Below are 18,292 nucleotides of genomic sequence, written 5' to 3'. Positions count from 1 at the left end.
TGTCTCTCAGGCTGTGGCACACACGCACACACACACACACACACACACACGTTCAGCTGCTGTCTCTCAGGCTGTGGCACACACGCACACACACACACACACACACACACACGTTCAGCTGCTGTCTCTCAGGCTGTGGCACATCCACACATATCTCGCAGTCAGTGCTGCTGTCTGTCCCTCTCCTAGTATAATCTTTATTTGTTCCTCTTCAGTCATGGCTGTAAAGTTCTATATGTTGTTTGTGAATTTGTTGATGTATGTCTCTGATTGATTTAAATTGGTAACAGTGAAGTAGGAAGTGTGTCTCTGTCTCACAGTGAACACACACTCTTTGCTCTCTGGGTAACCAGCTCTTTCTGTGTCTGCCGGTCTCGATGGCTAGTCTGTGCTCACTGAGCCTGTACTTGCTCAGGATCTGTCTCTGCTTTGTGTCGTTGACACTCTGGAGATATTCTTCTAATTCATAATTTAATTTTATAGTTCAATAGAGTTGTAATTTAAGCGGTTTCTTGATCTGGTTTTTTTTTCTGGTTTTTGGTTTATTTCTTCTCCTCTTTTTCGAGATATTATATATCAAAATATTGTATTACAGGCCGGTAATAATTTGCATGGTCTGTACTGTTTTAAAGTTTACTTCAAATACAGAACATGGGAAATTAAAGATCAGGTAGTCAACTGGCAGATGCTTTGAAACCAAAGATACTTGCTGAAGCTGAAAGCAAAAGACATTTGCTCAAAATACCACATAGACTGTCATATATTACCCTGGACTGCATTTCCAATTGAATTCTTGATATCAACAGTTTAATTGTCACTAGTGACAATGTTCATTTCTGATATCAAGAATTAAATTGTTGATATCAGAAATACATTTTCAGATATCAGAAATGATCATTGTCACTAGTGACAATTAAACTGTTGATATCAAGAAAATGCATTTTTACTAGTAAGAATTGTATTTCTGATATGTGAAATTGGAATTTCAACTAGTAAGAAATTCATTCTTGATATCAGCTATTGATTTTGAATGGCAGCCTATGGTGACATTTAACTAGTAAAAATTGAATTGCTGATATCAATAATTCATATCCTGAGAAGGAATAAAAGTCCAAACGGCTTGCCATAATAAACCCCCTCTTTATAACCATGTTGTCGATTATTTGAAGGCCTCGGGGCTGAACCTGAAGTCGCTTCTGTGGACCGAACAGACAACTGCACTTCAGATTGGATAAATAACACTAACCATCAGAGAGAATCAAAGTGTGTGTTTGTTTGTTTTTTGAATGAACTTTATTGAATAAAACAAAAAGTGTTATTTTATGTGCTTATATATAGGAAATATGATATATTTTAAATGCTTTTTTTTGTTATTGTAATGGAAATATTGACATGAGATAAATCAAATATATTTAACCATACCTCTTCCTTAAACCATTATCTACAAAACTTCCTACATGGAGCACCAATTAGCTCGATTCACTTGATGATTCGTATCTTATTCGTTTAAAATATACATGGTCATCATTATCTACTTTGAACAACACCCAATATAAATTAAAACGTGTTTCTGTAAAGGTGCTTAATTATGATATTTGCATAGCTATGTTGTGCTTGTGGACTTATACTGATGTTTTTGCGTACTAGATCACCATTAGTTTCACTAAATTAAATAATCGTATTTATTAAAAATTACATATACACATTTAAGTATTAAAGAACATCTGATAGATATAAAAATATTGAAAGTTGCGAAAAAGCATGTGTTTATACACGTCCGTCACTCAAATCCCTCCGCGTGAAACCGAAGACACAGACATAGTTCCTATGAGTTCTGAAATGCGTTCTGTCTTTGCAAGTTAATAATTTACTCAGTACACAGAGTTGCTCGTTTAAACAGCGAGATGAATTAACTAGTGACAGAAAATACTCTTGACGTACCCAATGCCAAGTGTAAAAAAGATGTACCATTGCATAGACAAAAACTATGCGCAAACCAGAAGTTAAACGCAAAAGTCAGATATTATTTCAAAATCGGAAACTAGAAAACATCAAGGGCAACCACAAAGGATTATGAAATGGCTCTCTGACAGTCCCCAAAAACCCTCTTCCGACCCCACCTACTCTCAGCAAGTTCAGACTGGAAGAGAAACTTCACGCACTTCGTTCTTTCACCCTCTGTGGCTTCTCTAAGGTGTTATTTAGACTTCGGTTTATATCTGTTACATGCTGTTTTGATTTCTGAAGAGTTTGTGAAGGGTTGAAAGTCGCAGAGATGAGTGAAGCAGAAGACAATGACATTCTTGAGCTGGACTCAGAAACAGAAGACGGAGACGTGGAGATGACTTTAATGACAGATGTGGGTGAGTTTCTGCATCTTTACTTGTTCTTGCTGTCTTTATAGCTCGTTCTTTTACAAAACTCCGAAAAAAGAGGGCGTTTTACTTTCTTTTTCGATTCGCTGAGCTTATCAGAAGTTATCAGGTCGTATTTTAGAGATCATAACACATAATGCGTCCAAAATTATTCAACAAACAGTGAATACAGACTTAAATGACTGGAATATATTTGCATATGGAAGATGCAAAACATAACAATACAGCAGTACTATTACATCTCACAACCATCCTCCCAATGGGCATCTAACGCTCTCCTAAGTGATATTAGTATTATTTTATATTATAATTAATTGCATGTGTTTAGTATGTGTATGTGTCTACTCTTAACAAATAAAATGCTTAAAGAATGTTTTGCTGACATTACTTAAAACGTTATTTTTTAATGTTCTCTGAATGTTTTAACAAGTTTTTCTTGGTTATGTGAACGTTGAGAGAACATTGTATCATTTTGAACTTTCGAATGTTTTTAGAACGTTCTGAAAAAAAAATGTTACATGGACGTCCAGCTAAAACGCTTTAGGCCTACATGATGTTATGCACTAATATTTTGAGAGCACTTTTAAACACGAGATAACGAATGTTGTATATATGTTATTGGAAGAACATTTGTTCATAACTTTGAGAGAACCTTGCAGAAATGTTCTAAGAACGTTTTTTGTTAGCTTAATAATGATGTTACCGTTAATTTGCTTCTGTATCACAGTAAAAGTGATTTAATTTTCTGAATTCATAAAATATTTGTAGTAATAACAATTGTTATTAATATATGGCCTAATAATATATGGTATAGATAAACACTGGTATTCACAAATACACGTGTGTCTGAAACAGAAAAGTCTGAGGATTGACTTTAGTGTGTGTTTTATGGATGGTTTTATTTCTCATGCTGGAATGGGAGTCTGTTGTGGAGGCGTTATTCATAAAGTCAGTCAGATGTTCCTGGACAGAGGAGTTTTCCTTCTACAGGCTGTTTTGGGGCCGTTGCTATAGCCTTTTTCCACTCAGCCAAGCAACATCTGATTTGAGTACATTTTTTCCCATTATGCTTTGCTCTCTGGCTGGTTTGTTTTGGTTGGGTTTTCCCTTGTGAGTAAACATTATATCAGAGATTTCTGTGTGTGAATTAGTTTGATTAGTTTGAGTGTAATAATGCTTGATGCTCCTCACCCTCAGGCCATCCAACATGTAGATGAGATTGTTTGTTCATGGGAACAGATTTGGAGAAATGTAGCATTACATAACTTGCTCACTAATGGATCCTCTGCAGTGAATGGGTGCCGTCAGAGTGACGAACAGCTGATAAAAGCATCACAATAATCCACACCACTCCACTCCATTAATTAACATTTTGTGAAGCCAAAAGCAGCATGTGTTTTTTTCAGCTGTTTGGACTGTCATTCTGACGGCACCCATTCACTGCAGAGGATCCGTGACTCATATGTATTGCTGTTTGAATGTTAACTTTATTGTAATATTTTGTATATGCTTTTTTCAGTTTATTCTGAAGAGTTGCCAACATACAAATCTATGCCAAAAGGTCAAGCAGTGCCAAAAGTGGAACGGGTTTGTTTCTTTTCAATCCGCCTTGTTAAACACAGGAAAATATTATTAGACAAAACACACACACACACTCATTTGCTGTTGTAAGTTCATTACAAATCTCAGTGTTTATAAGTGGAACATTTATCTGAATTAATTCAGTAGCTCATAGCTGCTTATTAAGGAACTTTTATTATTTATTAGTTCTTTTGCGTCACTTAATAGAGATGTTGCAGATGGTTTTGTACTTTCTGTAACATCAGTTTTCTGTTCACAGTCTGAATTCAATGGTAACCCTGATTCACTATTTTTCAACGATGGAAAGAGAAGGATTGACTTCATTTTGGCCTATGAGGATGAGTCTAAAAATGTATCTGAAAAAAAAGGCTCAGTTATGAGGAGAAGAGTAAGTCAAAGTCACTTTCACACATTCATTTACTTCAGCTGTTGACTAACAGAAACTTCCAGCCCTTTGCTAGTAATCTCAGCAATTACCTTAAAGAGATAGGTCAAAAGATACATAAAAGAAGATATTTGAAAGAATATTGGTAATCAAACAGTTGATGGTAGCCAATGACTTGCATAGTTTTTTCCCTTTCTAAGGAAGTTAATGGCTACTGTCATTCTGAATGGTGAATTCTTTATTTGAACAGCTACAATTTCGTAAACTTTAAAATTGGAATATAAATGCTGAAGTCCACAGTTTTGTCAACTTTATGATTTAGAATGGCAAATTCTTTATTCATAAATCCCAAACTCCTCCTTTGTATAAGGCTTTCTGTAACAAACACGCTCTTTAAATGCCTGTTATTATAAAATGTTGTTTGCTATGTTAAAAAAGTAAAGAGAAAAAAAATGTTCATAATATCTGTAATATGCATTATGCATTTAGAAAACAGATTTTAAGCCGACTTAAGTAGGTAAAAATCTTGAAACTTGTCATAGAACATTTCTGAGTGATATTTTATCTATATCTTCTTCTTTTGAATTTAGAAAGATCAAATATTTGTGAGAGATGCTTAAATGTTTATGTGATATTCACATGCATTATACTAAAAAAAAAACTCAATCACTAAACCACGTTACTGTTTCCTTAAAGTCATAGTTCACCTAAAAATGAAAATTAGCTGGTAATATACTCACTCTCTGGCCATCCAAGATGTAGATGCCATTTGTTCTTCAATAAAACAGTAAAGAAGATTTTTATCTGAATCTGTAGTCCTTGGTGATTCATAAAATGCAAGTCAATGGGTACCGGCACTTTGAGAGTCAAAAAAACACATACAAGTAACAAAATTAATCCCTGTGACTCCTGACGATATATTGAAGTCTTATGAAGTGAAACAATCAACCTGTGCAAGAAACTGAACATTACTTACAGCATTATTTTTATAACAGTGTCATTCATATACCTCAAAATCTGAGAGTTTTATCTACATTCCCTCTTTTTTCCTCAATTATTCTCTAGCAAAGACGCAGAGAGTTTTTCGAAGGAAGCCTGGTGAATTTAGGTGTGGAATTGGAAGCAACACAATCCGTAAGTCATTTAATCGCACAGCATTTAAATAAGACTTTCTATAGAGATGTTTTTTCTTTGTGTTTCTGCATTCCTCATGCCTGGTATATATTAGTTTTACCCGTATATATGGACTTCTCAGAAAGGATACTGCGAGTTCTGTCTGAACCTGTTGTTATGATCTGCAGGAATGTTATGGTTTTGAATGCACGTATGTCTTCCTGTAGCACTGATGGGAGAGTTTCCTCCCTGTGTTTTGTAGGTAATGGATGAGAAGCTCGTCTATGTGAAAGTGCACATGCCTTTTGAGGTTTTGTGCACTTACGCTGAAGTCCTGCACATCAAACTGCCTATCCAGCCCAACGATCTGGCAACGCAGTCGTCAACATACAGCTGCTTCATGCGCCTCTTCTACCCCAGCGAGGATGTCATCGCCAAGGAGCCCGACTTCTTCACGGCTCCTTTCAGGAAGGATCAGCTGAAGTGTTTTTGTGTGAAGGACAGAGAGCAGTTCTTCACGCCGTCCATGAGGAGCAAAATGGTGCGTTGAACATCGCAGTCGCTGTGTCTCACAGTTCACCTGTGTTTTACTGATATGCCGTGGGTTGCAGGCGTACTACATCCTCAGCCGAGCGGCGTATGACGTCAAAGGAACCGTGAAGAAGTTTGGCATCAGTAAGCTGCTGGATGGAGGCGTGTACAAGGCTGCTTATCCATTACATGATGTAAGTATCATGTTCTAATGCACTTAGGAAAATTATTGGAATTTAGCTTAGGAAGTTTTTTTTACATTTTAACTTTCTTGATATTGTCATGTTTCTGGCCATTTTAAACTGAATGCAGATTATGTAGAGTAGCTGAAGGGATGCATGAGTATTGATGTGCTTTTTCTCACTGTTTTTGTGATTTCTGTAACAGAGCAGATTTAATGTGAAATCTAAAGAGCCCGATTGCCCTAATGAGCGGTTTCTGCTGTATAATGAGTGGGCTCATCCCAAGAGCTTCTATAAGATGCAGCCGCTGGACCTGATCAGGTGTGTTTGTGTGTCATTCTGTTGATGCGTTCATGCCTTTTCTGGTTTTTCTTCTGATCCCTTTCGGATGGATGAGCTTGTTAATATGCTCCTCTGCTTTCAGGAAGTATTTTGGTGAGAAGATCGGCATTTATTTCGCCTGGTTGGGTTTCTACACAATCATGTTGACTCTAGCTGCTGCAGTCGGACTTGGTTGTTTCATATACGGATACATGACCAGAGAGAGCAGCACATGGAGGTACAGCAGACTTTTTTTTTTTCCAAGTAAAAATTATAATAGTATTTTACCTTTTTTTTTGTAGTAGTAGTAGTAGTAGTAGTAGTAGTACCATTATTATTATTTTATAGACATATTGCATTTTGGTCAGAACATTAAAATAAATCAATTATAACAAAAAATAAAAATAAATGACATAAAATTGGATTAAAATAAATAAATAATACCTCTAACAGTACAGTATCACAGCAGCGTGATAAAGACTGTCTGACGACTTTTTGTATTTAAAGTGAAATATGAATATTAATTATTAAAAACGATTCAAATTAAAGTGAAATATTAATTAATTATTCTGTTTTTAGTCATTTTTATTCTGTAAAAATAATAGTAATTGTTAGTATTATTACTATTAAAAATATTTAAAATGATAAATATGTTTGCTGTCTCTATTATTTTTTAGCCATATTGATATATGAACAACATTTTGGACAAAATTAAATATTAAATAAATTACAATAAATAAAGTAAAAATCAAATAAACCTAAATAGCAAAACTTAAAATAAATTAAATAAATAATTATAGAAGATATTACAATAAATACATTATATTAAAATACAGAGTGCCGCTAACAGCACAGTACTATTGTCAGTAGAAAAAAATAATTATGAAAAGTAATAGAAACCAAAACATTTCCAAATAATAGTCATTCACAGTATAAATTGGGTCTTTATATATACAAATACATAGCAAATTGTAAACAAATTATAAACAAACACATCAAACCTGAATTGTTATTGCAGTTTGTATTACAAAAAAAAAGAATTTATTCCTCAAATGGTCCAGTCTTACTTGTGCAGCACTTGATTTTGACTGATTATGACACTTTGTTTGGCAGCAAAGAGGTGTGTGACCCTCAGATTGGTGGAGAAATTGTTATGTGTCCTCAGTGTGATATCTGTCCATACTGGAGGCTGAACACCACGTGTGAGTCGTCTAAAGTGAGTCAAACACACACAAACCCACAGCCTCTTCTCTGGAGGATTGTGGGATTTGGTGTCTGATGTAAGATTTAACTGATGTTTGTTTTGCGAAATGCTCTGAAGCTGAGAATGTGTTTCTGTGTTGGTTTTCCTCCACAGAGACTGTGTGTATTCGATAATTATGGGACATTAGTGTTTGCAATCTTCATGTCTGTTTGGGGTGAGTGATGTCTCACACTGGTCACATGATCCCATCTACTAATAGGTGCGTTCGACTTCATGCAGCACTTAGCAGACCGATCGGCGGCTGACTTGAAGCAGTGCATGCCGGTTAGAAATTTAGTCCGACTTGAACCGGCACCGACCACACGTCACTGTCACGTGTGGCATCAAAGTACCGCGATAGCGTTTCGAGAGCAGCCGGCTAACTCAGCCAGCGCAATTTCTCCAGAGCGACTGCGGGAGCGCTGATGACGACACAGCTGTTTCATGATTGGCCAAATTCACCACATGACAACAACGACGTGTATTTCGGGTTTATTCTGACAACTTCAGTCCCACTAATGCTCATATACGGACTTTCAAAAAAGTAAAAATAAATTAACTTTTCATGTCATCTTCATCTCGTAAATCATGTTTATTAAAAGATTACAATTATTTTTACTGCAATCACTTTTTTGTTAATTCGTTTATATAGGTTTTGTGCACAGGTTTATTTTGGACCTTTTTCATACAGACCCTTTACAGTATTAAGCTGCATAACCTATTTAGATAATCATTTTTTTATGAAATAAATCAAATGTCAATTTTACAGACTTTTAATATAATGTGGTCATCATGGATTCTGATTGATACTAATTGTCTAGTTGCTGGGTTCATCCATCTTCACTTGCATGTGATTACTGCCAACAACTCTGGCTGGATGTCAACTTAATACAACATTCAGATCACTTTCATAAGCTGGTATAAATCATAATAGAAAGGCAAATAAATCGGGCTTATCCGTAGGCCTGTTCATGGTGATCACGTATGAATGTCCACGGTGTTTTGACTTACTAAAATGTGCTTACCTAACTGGAGAAATAGTAAAATAAGTAAACAAATATGTAACATCCTAATTCTTTTATCTGTAATGAAAACCACATTTAGTACATACAATTATTATCTTCATAGATTATTTTTATTAAGTTGCAGTAGCAAAAACACACATAATGAATCATACTGCACAAGTCAAGTTTTCAATATGTTCTGTTTATTTACTTAAAACTTGTTTCTGTCGTGATGACACCATTTCAAAATATTACATACATCTTAAAGGTTTATTAAAACATAAACCAACATAGTAATAAAAAAAGAATCACTTCTAATGAAAATTGTTAAGTGTAATTGCATTGATTGGTTAGTATTAGAAATAACGAGTCACACTGGTGTTGGGTATGGTCCCATGTCCCTTTGGATATATAAAAACAATACTTATTACATTGAAACTTTACTCACTTTCGTTGCTCATTGTGCTCAATTTCATACAACAATAACGGCATTTCTATAGCTTCCAGTTCGTCTGCAATAAAGCAAGCAAACGCCACGTGATCTGCCATGACTGAGGTAGATGCAGCAAACTACGAGAGCCCCGAAGTGTCCGACTTGACGACTCCGTTTTCAACTCCGCCCCTGACTGCAAGCGGCTACTCTCGTTGACCACCGTCTGTAGCCGTGCTTCAAGTCGAAAGCACCTAATGTTTCCAAATCTTTGTCTGCTGGCAGAAATCCTGCTCCACATTGAAGCTTATTCTGGCCAAGAACCAGCTTGCAGCGTGATTAGTCATGTTTGTTAAATGTTTAGTTGCATTGCATAAGTATGCTTGGAGTTTCAAAAAAAGCTTTTACTGTTTTTGTATGCAAAATGTTTCATTGGTAACACTATACCAGGTTCAGTTTGTTAACTTCAGTAGTTAACATGAACAAACAAATAAAACTGAAACAAAAATTATATTATATTATAGTAATATATGTATATGAAAAACTTCTAAAAAATGACAAAAAAACACAAACGTACTAAAACTAAACTGAAAATGGAATATATAAAAATAAAAACTAATTCAAAATATTATTTAAAGCTATAATATTTATCTCAGTGATACTATAATAAAAAAGAAAAAAATCACTAAAATTAAAATCAAAGTAGAACATTTAAAAACTGATTCAAAATATTATTTAAATCTATAGTTTCTTAACACTTGACCTATCAATTTCATAATCTTAATTTTTACTATTACTATATTGAATCAGCTTTTATTTTCATGTTTAGTTTAATTTTTATTTTATCCTTGTGTGAATCTTGCCATTTTGTATGCAATGTGTTTTGTCTTTGGCAGTGACTCTGTTTCTGGAGTTCTGGAAGCGCTATCAGGCCAAACTGGAGCACGATTGGGACACGGTGGAGTTTCTTCAGCAGGAGGAACAGCCTCGACCCGAATATGAGGCCAAATGCATCTATGAGAGAGTGAACCCTGTTACACAGGTATGAGTTTTACTGCATGCAGTGCCTCTATTCAGATGAATACATTGTTTTTAGGTTGTTGACATTAACAAAGAGCTTTTGTGTTTGTTTTGTACAGAACACAGAGAAGGTGCCTCACACGGCCTGCGGGAAGTGCTTGAGATTGTCGTGTGGCATCAGCACTGTGTTATTCTGGGTAAAATTGTGCTTACTCTTTCATACATATAATTAAATATTAAAAAAGGCATCTAAAAATCAGCACAAAATAATTAGTACAGGGCCTTTATGATTTCCATATGATAATCACATAATTTTTCATCTATAAGATTTAAAATTTTTAGAATTAAACCTCTGTTTAGAACCTCTGTTGTTCAGCACTTTGTTTGCTCCCAAAAATGTAAGGGTTTATTTAATTTTCATTTAATTAATAGAAAAAATTTGAAAAGTTATGAGTGTTCTTTTATGAGAATTAATTAGACATGCATTTTGATTATAAAAATTTACTTACATGTTTAAAATGTAATCCAGAAAATCAAAGTGGGCACACCATAGCTCCAGAAATATAAAAATATTTATTTATGCTCTCACCACAGGTGACGTTTCGAGCTTAGACGCTCTTCATCAGAAAAAAAATTTAAATTAAAAAATTAGAATTTAGGGCCATAACAATGTTTTTTTTTTTTTTTTACTTTTAATTAATTGTTGTTGAAATCTAATCTAGTAGCCTAGCTAGTAGAATTATAATCTAATCGAAATGGTGCACAGAATAATTAAAACACAAAAAATGGAATTTAGGGGGGAAAAAAATGAACGAAACTTGGGAAAAACTCAAATTCCATAGAGCCCTAAATACATGCTCTGAGATCACTTGCGTTCTCATCACACATAAATAGCTTGCGATTATCATTTCATGTTGATATGAGAGATTGAATGTATCCTCTGTCTGTCTGATGCTTTTGTTGTAGATCCTGTTGATCATAGCGTCGGTGGTCGGTGTGATCGTGTATCGTCTGGCGATGTTCATCACTTTCTCTACGAAGCTGCGAAATGAACTGACGTATACTAAGGAGCTGGAGCCGTTCAAAGAATATGTCACCCCTCAGATGGCCACGTCCATCACGGCCTCCATCATCAGCTTCATCATCATCATGATTCTCAATAACGTCTACGAGAAAGTGGCCATCTGGATCACAGACTTCGGTAAGTGACCCCTTTCACTCGCACTAGTGGTTATTTACACCAATGATTCCCATCAGTTTTTGTCAGCTGAATCCCGCTGAGTGATATTATTTTTTAGATAATAATTAAGATTTCATTAATTTAGCAATATGTTGGCATCAGTGTTATTTTAGTACTATTTGTATGCTTATTCTTTAAATAAAGATTTTTTTAGTATAATAATGTTAATAATGAGTTTTTCGTAACATTTTTATTCTTTTTTTTCTATTTTTTATTAAATAGTAAAATATTATCATTATTATTTAGGTTGATTTAGATTTTTTTTATTTCAGTTTTAGTTCATTTTTAGGTTTTATTTATTTCCAGATGGCAATTTTAAATTTTAAAATTATCTCAGTTATTTGACAAGGCAACATTTCTAATCTTCATTTAAGTTTTTTGTCTTTTTGTTTTATTTCAGCTTTATTTCAAACAAACAGAATCTTCAAAATATTGTTAGTAGTTTTATTTTCCTTAACGATAATAACCCTGATTTGCATGTTCTCTTTTTTTTTAATTTGGATTTTTTTAAAATAATTTATTGCAATTTTCATTTGTATTATTTATATGCTACTATAGTTTTTATTGCGGTTTTGAATTCACTTTTATTTAAATATTTTTTGTTAAATTTTTAGTATTATTATTTATTATTTTATATTATTATTTAGGTTTAATTTTTATTTCCATTATAATGTGATTTTTATTGAGTTATTTAGCCATTTATTTCCAGTTAGTAATTTTACTGCATTAACTTGATCTTCGTTTAGTTGCGATGGCAACATTTCACATTTTCTTTTTTTAATTTCATTTCAGCTTTATTTCAAATTTTGAAAACAATAATAACCCTGATTTGCATGTTCACAATTCTCTAATGCCAGTTAAAGGTCTCATAGCATGCAGGTAAACAAATAAAATATTTCATTATTTTAAAACTATTTATTCATTTATTGCAATTTGTTATTTTTATGATTTAATTCATTATTAGCTTTCAAACCCAAGTTTAAGAAACCCTGACTTGCAGAAAAAGACGACGCATATCATGAACGCTCATTCTGTGTGCTGCAGAGCTGCCGCGGACCAAAACGGAGTACGAGAACAGCCTGACACTGAAGATGTTCCTCTTTCAGTTTGTGAACTATTACTCGTCCTGCTTCTACATCGCTTTCTTCAAAGGGAAGGTGGTGGGCTATCCGGGAGAGCCAGTCTACTGGTTTGGTGCATTCCGCAATGAGGAGGTGAGACTTTTCTGTGACATGAAGAGGTAATACTGGCAAATATTTGCATGAATTGATATACAACTGAATATACAATGTTGTGTTCAGTGTGATCCTGGCGGCTGTCTGACTGAACTGACCACACAGCTGTCCATCATCATGACAGGAAAGGCCGTCTGGAACAACATACAGGAGGTCCTACTGCCGTGAGTTTCACACAGAAACCTCAAACTGATTCATGACATGCTGATATTATCACAGAAAATCATTCAACCTGTCGCTCAGTGTGTAAAAACAAACCTAATTCATGTTTACAGTAATGCAGTTACAATAGATGTCTGTGGTGTAAGACAGTAATGTGATAAAATGACTCCTATCATGACCTAGTAAATCTACTGAAAACGCTTTGAAGTGAGTGGAAATAATTGGAAACTATTTATTACTTTTTTGCATAAAACTGTTTAGGTTTAATTTTTATTTATTTATTTAAAAGTTAGTAATTTAGTGATTTCACTTAAACTTATTCCAGTTTCTAAAACATTTTTATTTTAATTCAGCTGTATTTCAGTTAACAAAAATGTGTTATTAGTTTTTTATAGTTTAATGAGACCCAATTTTGTTGTAGTAAAGTATAGATTTTATTAATATTTTGCATTTGTTTTTATATTTTCTGTTTTAGTCATTTTGTTGCGTTTTTATTAGTTAACCATCAGCACTGATCAAGGTTATTACAGTTTAAATGTTAACTGAAACTAAAAAAACTAAAACTTATATATATATATATATATATATATATATATATATATATATATATATATATATATAAACTTGATTTAAAATCTAAATGAATTCAAAATATTAATAAAAACTATAATAATATCTCAAGGATTCCAAAATAACACTGCTACCGAGTAACAGACTTAAAACCGCAGATTAATAACAGTGGTGTTTCTAGGTGGGTGAAGAATCTGATGTTTCGTCATTGCACCAAGGTGGGTTCAGAGAAAGTGATTCCTCGGTGGGAACAGGACTATCAACTCCAGTCGATAGGAAATCTTGGCTTATTTTATGAATATCTGGAGATGGGTGAGACTTTACACACACCTGAACCATGAGATGCTGCAGTATATTAACACATTTGTCTTAAAATGATAGTTCATGCAAAAATGAAAATTTGCTGTTAATTTTCTCACCCTCAGGCCATCCAAGATGTACGTGACTTTTTTTTTCTTCAGTACAATAGTAAAGAAGGTGATTCATAAAATGCAAGTTAATAGCTACGTTTCCATCCAAAGATTCGAATTAAACTTAAGCGCAAAACTGGAATAACGCATAAAATATTTGCGAATAAAGCATTATCCCATCTCATAGCGCAAATTCACATGACTTTTTCAATGCGCATGGGAGGAATTAATTCGGTAAATGTGTTTCCATCGTAGTTTATGCGCATTCTTTCTTATCAGATAAAAAGTTTATCCTACTCAAATGTGTGCATAAGTTTTTTTTATGCACTTTTTTAAATTTATGCGCATCTTGGCGTTTCCATCCAGCGTTTTTCATGCGATATTCTAAAATGCATATAAGAATAGGTCGATGGAAACATAGCTAATGGCTACCGGCACTTTGAGAGTCAAAAAAGCAAATATAAGCAACTCAAAATTAATACCCATGACTCGTGATGATATATTGAGGTCTTATGAAGAGAAATGATCAGCGTGTGCAAGACACTACACATTATTTACAACATTATTACCTGTAATCTGGAGCCTCAGACAAACGGGGAAATCTGATTCTTTTCTGTGAACTGGTTCTTTTGGACAGTTTGTTTCAATGAACTGGTTCAAATAACTGATTCCTCAGTTTGTTTACCTGAGCACATGAAACATATATTAATTATATTATTAAAGCACCCACTAATGATGTGAAACATGGATGTTTTGCATGTTTAAAGCATAAAAAAACTTTATCAGCAGTCTTAATCAGCAGTCCAGTATCTTCGGTCCGAGTCTAACTGTTTCCTCAGTTCAGTGACTGTAGGAGGAACTGGAGCACTGAATCAGTTCATTCCTCAGAGGGTCAGATATGCTGATATTTTGGCTAAATTCAAATCGAAGGGACTGTCAGGCGTCTGAAAGTGAGTTTTGGTTGAGTAACTTGTAGATCTGTGCTGCTCGAGTCGTGAACTGTTGCAGATTTAAAGAACTGGTTCATTCAGTTCACTAAAAAGAACTAATTCAAAAGAATGATTCGTTTGTGAACCGGACATCAGTCAGGAGGCTGTGGATTACAGGTAATAATGCTGCAAATAATGTTCAGTTTCTTGCACACACTGATCGTCTCGCTTCATAAGACCTCAATATATCATCAGGAGTCACAGGGATTAATTGTGTTACCTGTATGTGCTTGTTTTCATTCTTAGAGTGCTGGTAGCCATTGACTTGCATTTTATGAATCACCAAAGAGAATGATTTTAGCAAAAAAATCACCTAAAATCACCTTGACTTGAGGGGGAGTAAATTAACAACACACGTGCATTTTTTGGTGAACTACCCTTTAATGTTTTTATTTGTTTTGTTTGCAGTGATCCAGTTTGGTTTTGTGACTCTGTTTGTGGCGTCCTTCCCGTTGGCTCCTCTCCTGGCACTGTTTAACAACCTGTGTGAAATCCGTGTGGATGCCTGGAAGATCACGACTCAGTTTCGGCGGATAGTTCCAGAAAAGGCCCAAGACATCGGCGCCTGGCAGCCCATCCTGCAGGGGGTGGCGATTCTAGCGGTGGCCACGAATGTGGGTTGAGAGGAAGTTATTGTTTTTGCATCTTATGTAATTGAGGTGACGTTCACTCACTGTGGGTGTTTCCTCTCCAGGCTGCCATCATTGCCTTCACCTCTGACATGATCCCTCGGCTGGTTTACTACTGGGCGTTTTCTGTCAGCCCTTATTCAGATGGATCTGACCACACCATGACGGGCTTCATCAACAGCTCGCTGTCTGTCTTCAACATTAACCACTTCAGTAACAACAGCAGGCTGAGTAATAACATGACACTGAGCTGGTTCAACAATAACAACATTACTACATGCCGGTGAGCTTGTAAAACATGACCAGCTGTAACTGCACTAAAATGCTTTCAGTTTATCCTTTTATAAGCTTGCCTCTTTTACAAGCATTTTTCTGCATGTTTAATTGGAAATTACGTTTTAATACACAGCATGCATATGTGTTCAGAAAAGTGAAAACACAGTATTATAAGTGACTTCCAACACCTGTATGTTTGAATCATTGATATAAAACTACCCAAACACACAAGACTTCCATAGATTTGCATAGAAAAGAGCAAAAGCTTGTCTAATAATATGGCTGGAGGCAAGAGAAGCTAAAGAAAGATTGATCTGTGGTTTTTGAGGCGGAGTTCAGTGAAAGGTTATTTAAAACCAAAACAAGTTTTACAACCCGATTTCACAGGAAAAAAATTATCTTTTTAGTTCTGTGGAAAAGCATCTACTGGTATGATTACTAAATAATCCGTGCCGTTTTTAGTGAGACCCAGTGTTGTTTTAGTGTAATACTAAAAAATAAAACTTTTTATATTTTGTTCAGTTTAGTTAATGTTTTAGTATGTTGTGCTTTTTTTAAATTTATTAGTTTTTTCAGTGTCTATATACTTTTTATTTTAGTTTTAGTTATTTTAGTCCAACAAGTTACAGTAAATAAAAATGATAAATGTTTAATTTTGTAATATTTGATTTATTATTTAGAGGTTTATCTTTTTGAAGTGAATTATTTAAAGGATATAATTAATGTAGTTAAAGTTTATTATTTAAACATTATTAATATAGAAAAATCGTTATTTTTTGTACTTCTAGTTAAGGGTATTAGTTAGGATTCTTTAAAGTATCTTTAATATTTTGGCAATACTTTACAACAAGGTTATATTGGCTAACATTTGCTAACTGTATTAGTTAACATGAACGAACAATGAAAAATACTTCTAAAGCATATATTAATCTTAGATTTAACATTTACTAATACATTATTAAAATCAAAAGATATATAAAGATTATATATCATATATATATACACACACACACAAAAAAAAAGAATAGTTCCATTTTTATTAATTAACATTTAACAAAGATTAATTAATTTCGATAATCTAAGATAATGTTAATGCATTAATTAATGCTAACAAAATTTGCTTTATTGTAAAGTGTTACATATATGTATATATATATATATATATAGTGACAAAACATTTTGAATTATTTTCATTTATTTATTTTTTAAACAAAACAGCGTTATATAAAGTTCAGTTGTTGTTTTTTAAACTATGACTTGTGTATTAATTGACTCCTCTTATGTTTCAGGTATCGTGATTTCAGGAATCCTCCCGGTCATCCTAATCAATATGAGTACAGCATATATTATTGGCACGTTATTGCTGCCAAACTGGCTTTTATGATTGTGGTTGAGGTAAGTGACTAGATGTGATACAACTAATGATAACTTAATAAAACATGTTTGTTCTGTTGTTGTAAATATGCGGTTTTCTTCTCCTCGCAGCACATTGTTTATTTCACCAAGTTCATGCTGTCCTACATGATCCCGGACGTGCCGGAAGCTCTGAAGGAGCAGATCAAACGGGAGCGTTACCTGACGCAGGTCATCCTGCATGAAACCAACATCAAACACTTCAAGGAGCTCATGAAGCCTGTCACTGACAATCTGCAGGACGAGATTGAAGAACCAGAGTTGGATTTCAGTCTGTGAAGCCTTAAAATGCCAACTCATGTCAAACCTGAAACAACATCCGTTGCCGTCCTTCACCTAAATGCCTGAACCGCACCCCATCTCAGACTCCAATTCAGTCTTTAACCTCAAACAAACACGACCAAGAATGTTTGCATAGTCTTTTTCATTTTAGCAGACACCTCTCACGCTGAGTGCTGTATAATATGCTCATGGTATCTGAATGAAGTGATTCACTTGCTGCAGATAAAACAGGAGCAGGATCTTTAACCACTAAGTTTAATATGTTCAGAAATTGCTCTTTATGGGTGAGAAACATCATTATAAGCTTCAGTTTGTTGCAGACGGCCATTAAAAATCAACAGCCTTGGTTCTGACAATCCATTCAATACATATTGTTACATATTATATATTATCAAAACCAGATATGTGATCTTAAACCACTTTTTTATTGAACAAATGCGCATAATCTGGTATAAAACAATAAAATATATTTTTATTTGATTATGCTGACAAATCAAGTTTTTTTGAGTTTATATAAAATAAACGGAGCACTTAATGTTTTTTAAAATAACCTATACTAACAAAAAAAGTAATACCAAGTGTTTTGGACAATCGTGTACCATGGTATTTGTATAACTATATGAATGTGGTGTTTATAATTAAGGTTTATTATGGTAATATGGTATTACCTTGGATAGCATAATTGTACCATGGTAATGTCACACATGATAATGTGAGCATATGTCATAAATTAAGTTTATTAATATTGTTTTAGCCCAGCTAACTTTTCAGTCATGCTGTTTGTGAATATTACCGGGTTTTTTTTTTACCAATTTGAAAAAAAACAGTGTTTACGTATATTTGCACATTTTTATATAAAAAATAAATGTTTGATGATGTACAATACTGACTGTTTACATCA

The 18,292-nt window shown here is 34.1% G+C and overlaps 1 protein-coding gene across 2 annotated transcripts; it reads left to right on the top strand.

Annotated features, from left to right (window-relative positions):
• Positions 1-1,829: 1,829 nt before the first annotated feature.
• Positions 1,830-18,276, top strand: LOC306858796 (anoctamin-6-like). Of its 2 annotated transcripts, none has more exons than XM_079399521.1 (20): positions 1,830-2,363; positions 3,895-3,962; positions 4,216-4,344; positions 5,407-5,475; positions 5,717-5,995; positions 6,066-6,179; positions 6,373-6,488; positions 6,592-6,726; positions 7,602-7,704; positions 7,846-7,906; positions 10,062-10,207; positions 10,305-10,382; positions 11,152-11,386; positions 12,470-12,639; positions 12,727-12,824; positions 13,574-13,704; positions 15,200-15,405; positions 15,486-15,703; positions 16,986-17,091; positions 17,182-18,276. In XM_079399521.1, exons 1-20 carry the CDS (start codon positions 2,276-2,278, stop codon positions 17,386-17,388), a joined length of 2,757 nt encoding a protein of 918 aa, XP_079255647.1. In that variant the 5' UTR covers positions 1,830-2,275; the 3' UTR covers positions 17,389-18,276. The 2 variants fall into 2 exon arrangements, with proteins under 2 accessions (XP_079255647.1, XP_079255648.1); XM_079399522.1 differs by having other exon boundaries at positions 2,269-2,359.
• Positions 18,277-18,292: the final 16 nt, after the last annotated feature.

This window comes from Barbus barbus (genome assembly GCF_936440315.1).
Source record: "Barbus barbus genome assembly, chromosome: 39".
Taxonomy (NCBI): Eukaryota; Metazoa; Chordata; class Actinopteri; order Cypriniformes; family Cyprinidae; genus Barbus; species Barbus barbus.
Note: the sequence above shows the minus strand (reverse complement) of the source record. Positions and strands in the feature narration are given on the sequence as shown.

What these genes read in the sequence shown, in the direction of transcription:
- LOC306858796 (XM_079399521.1), top strand. Translation starts at nt 2,276, where the DNA reads ATGAGTGAAGCAGAAGACAATGACATTCTTGAGCTGGACTCAGAAACA. An exon ending in CGTCCATGAGGAGCAAAATG is followed by an intron (nt 5,996 to 6,065) that starts GTGCGTTGAACA and finishes CGTGGGTTGCAG; the next exon opens with GCGTACTACATCCTCAGCCG. An exon ending in CCACGTGTGAGTCGTCTAAA is followed by an intron (nt 7,705 to 7,845) that starts GTGAGTCAAACA and finishes TTTCCTCCACAG; the next exon opens with AGACTGTGTGTATTCGATAA.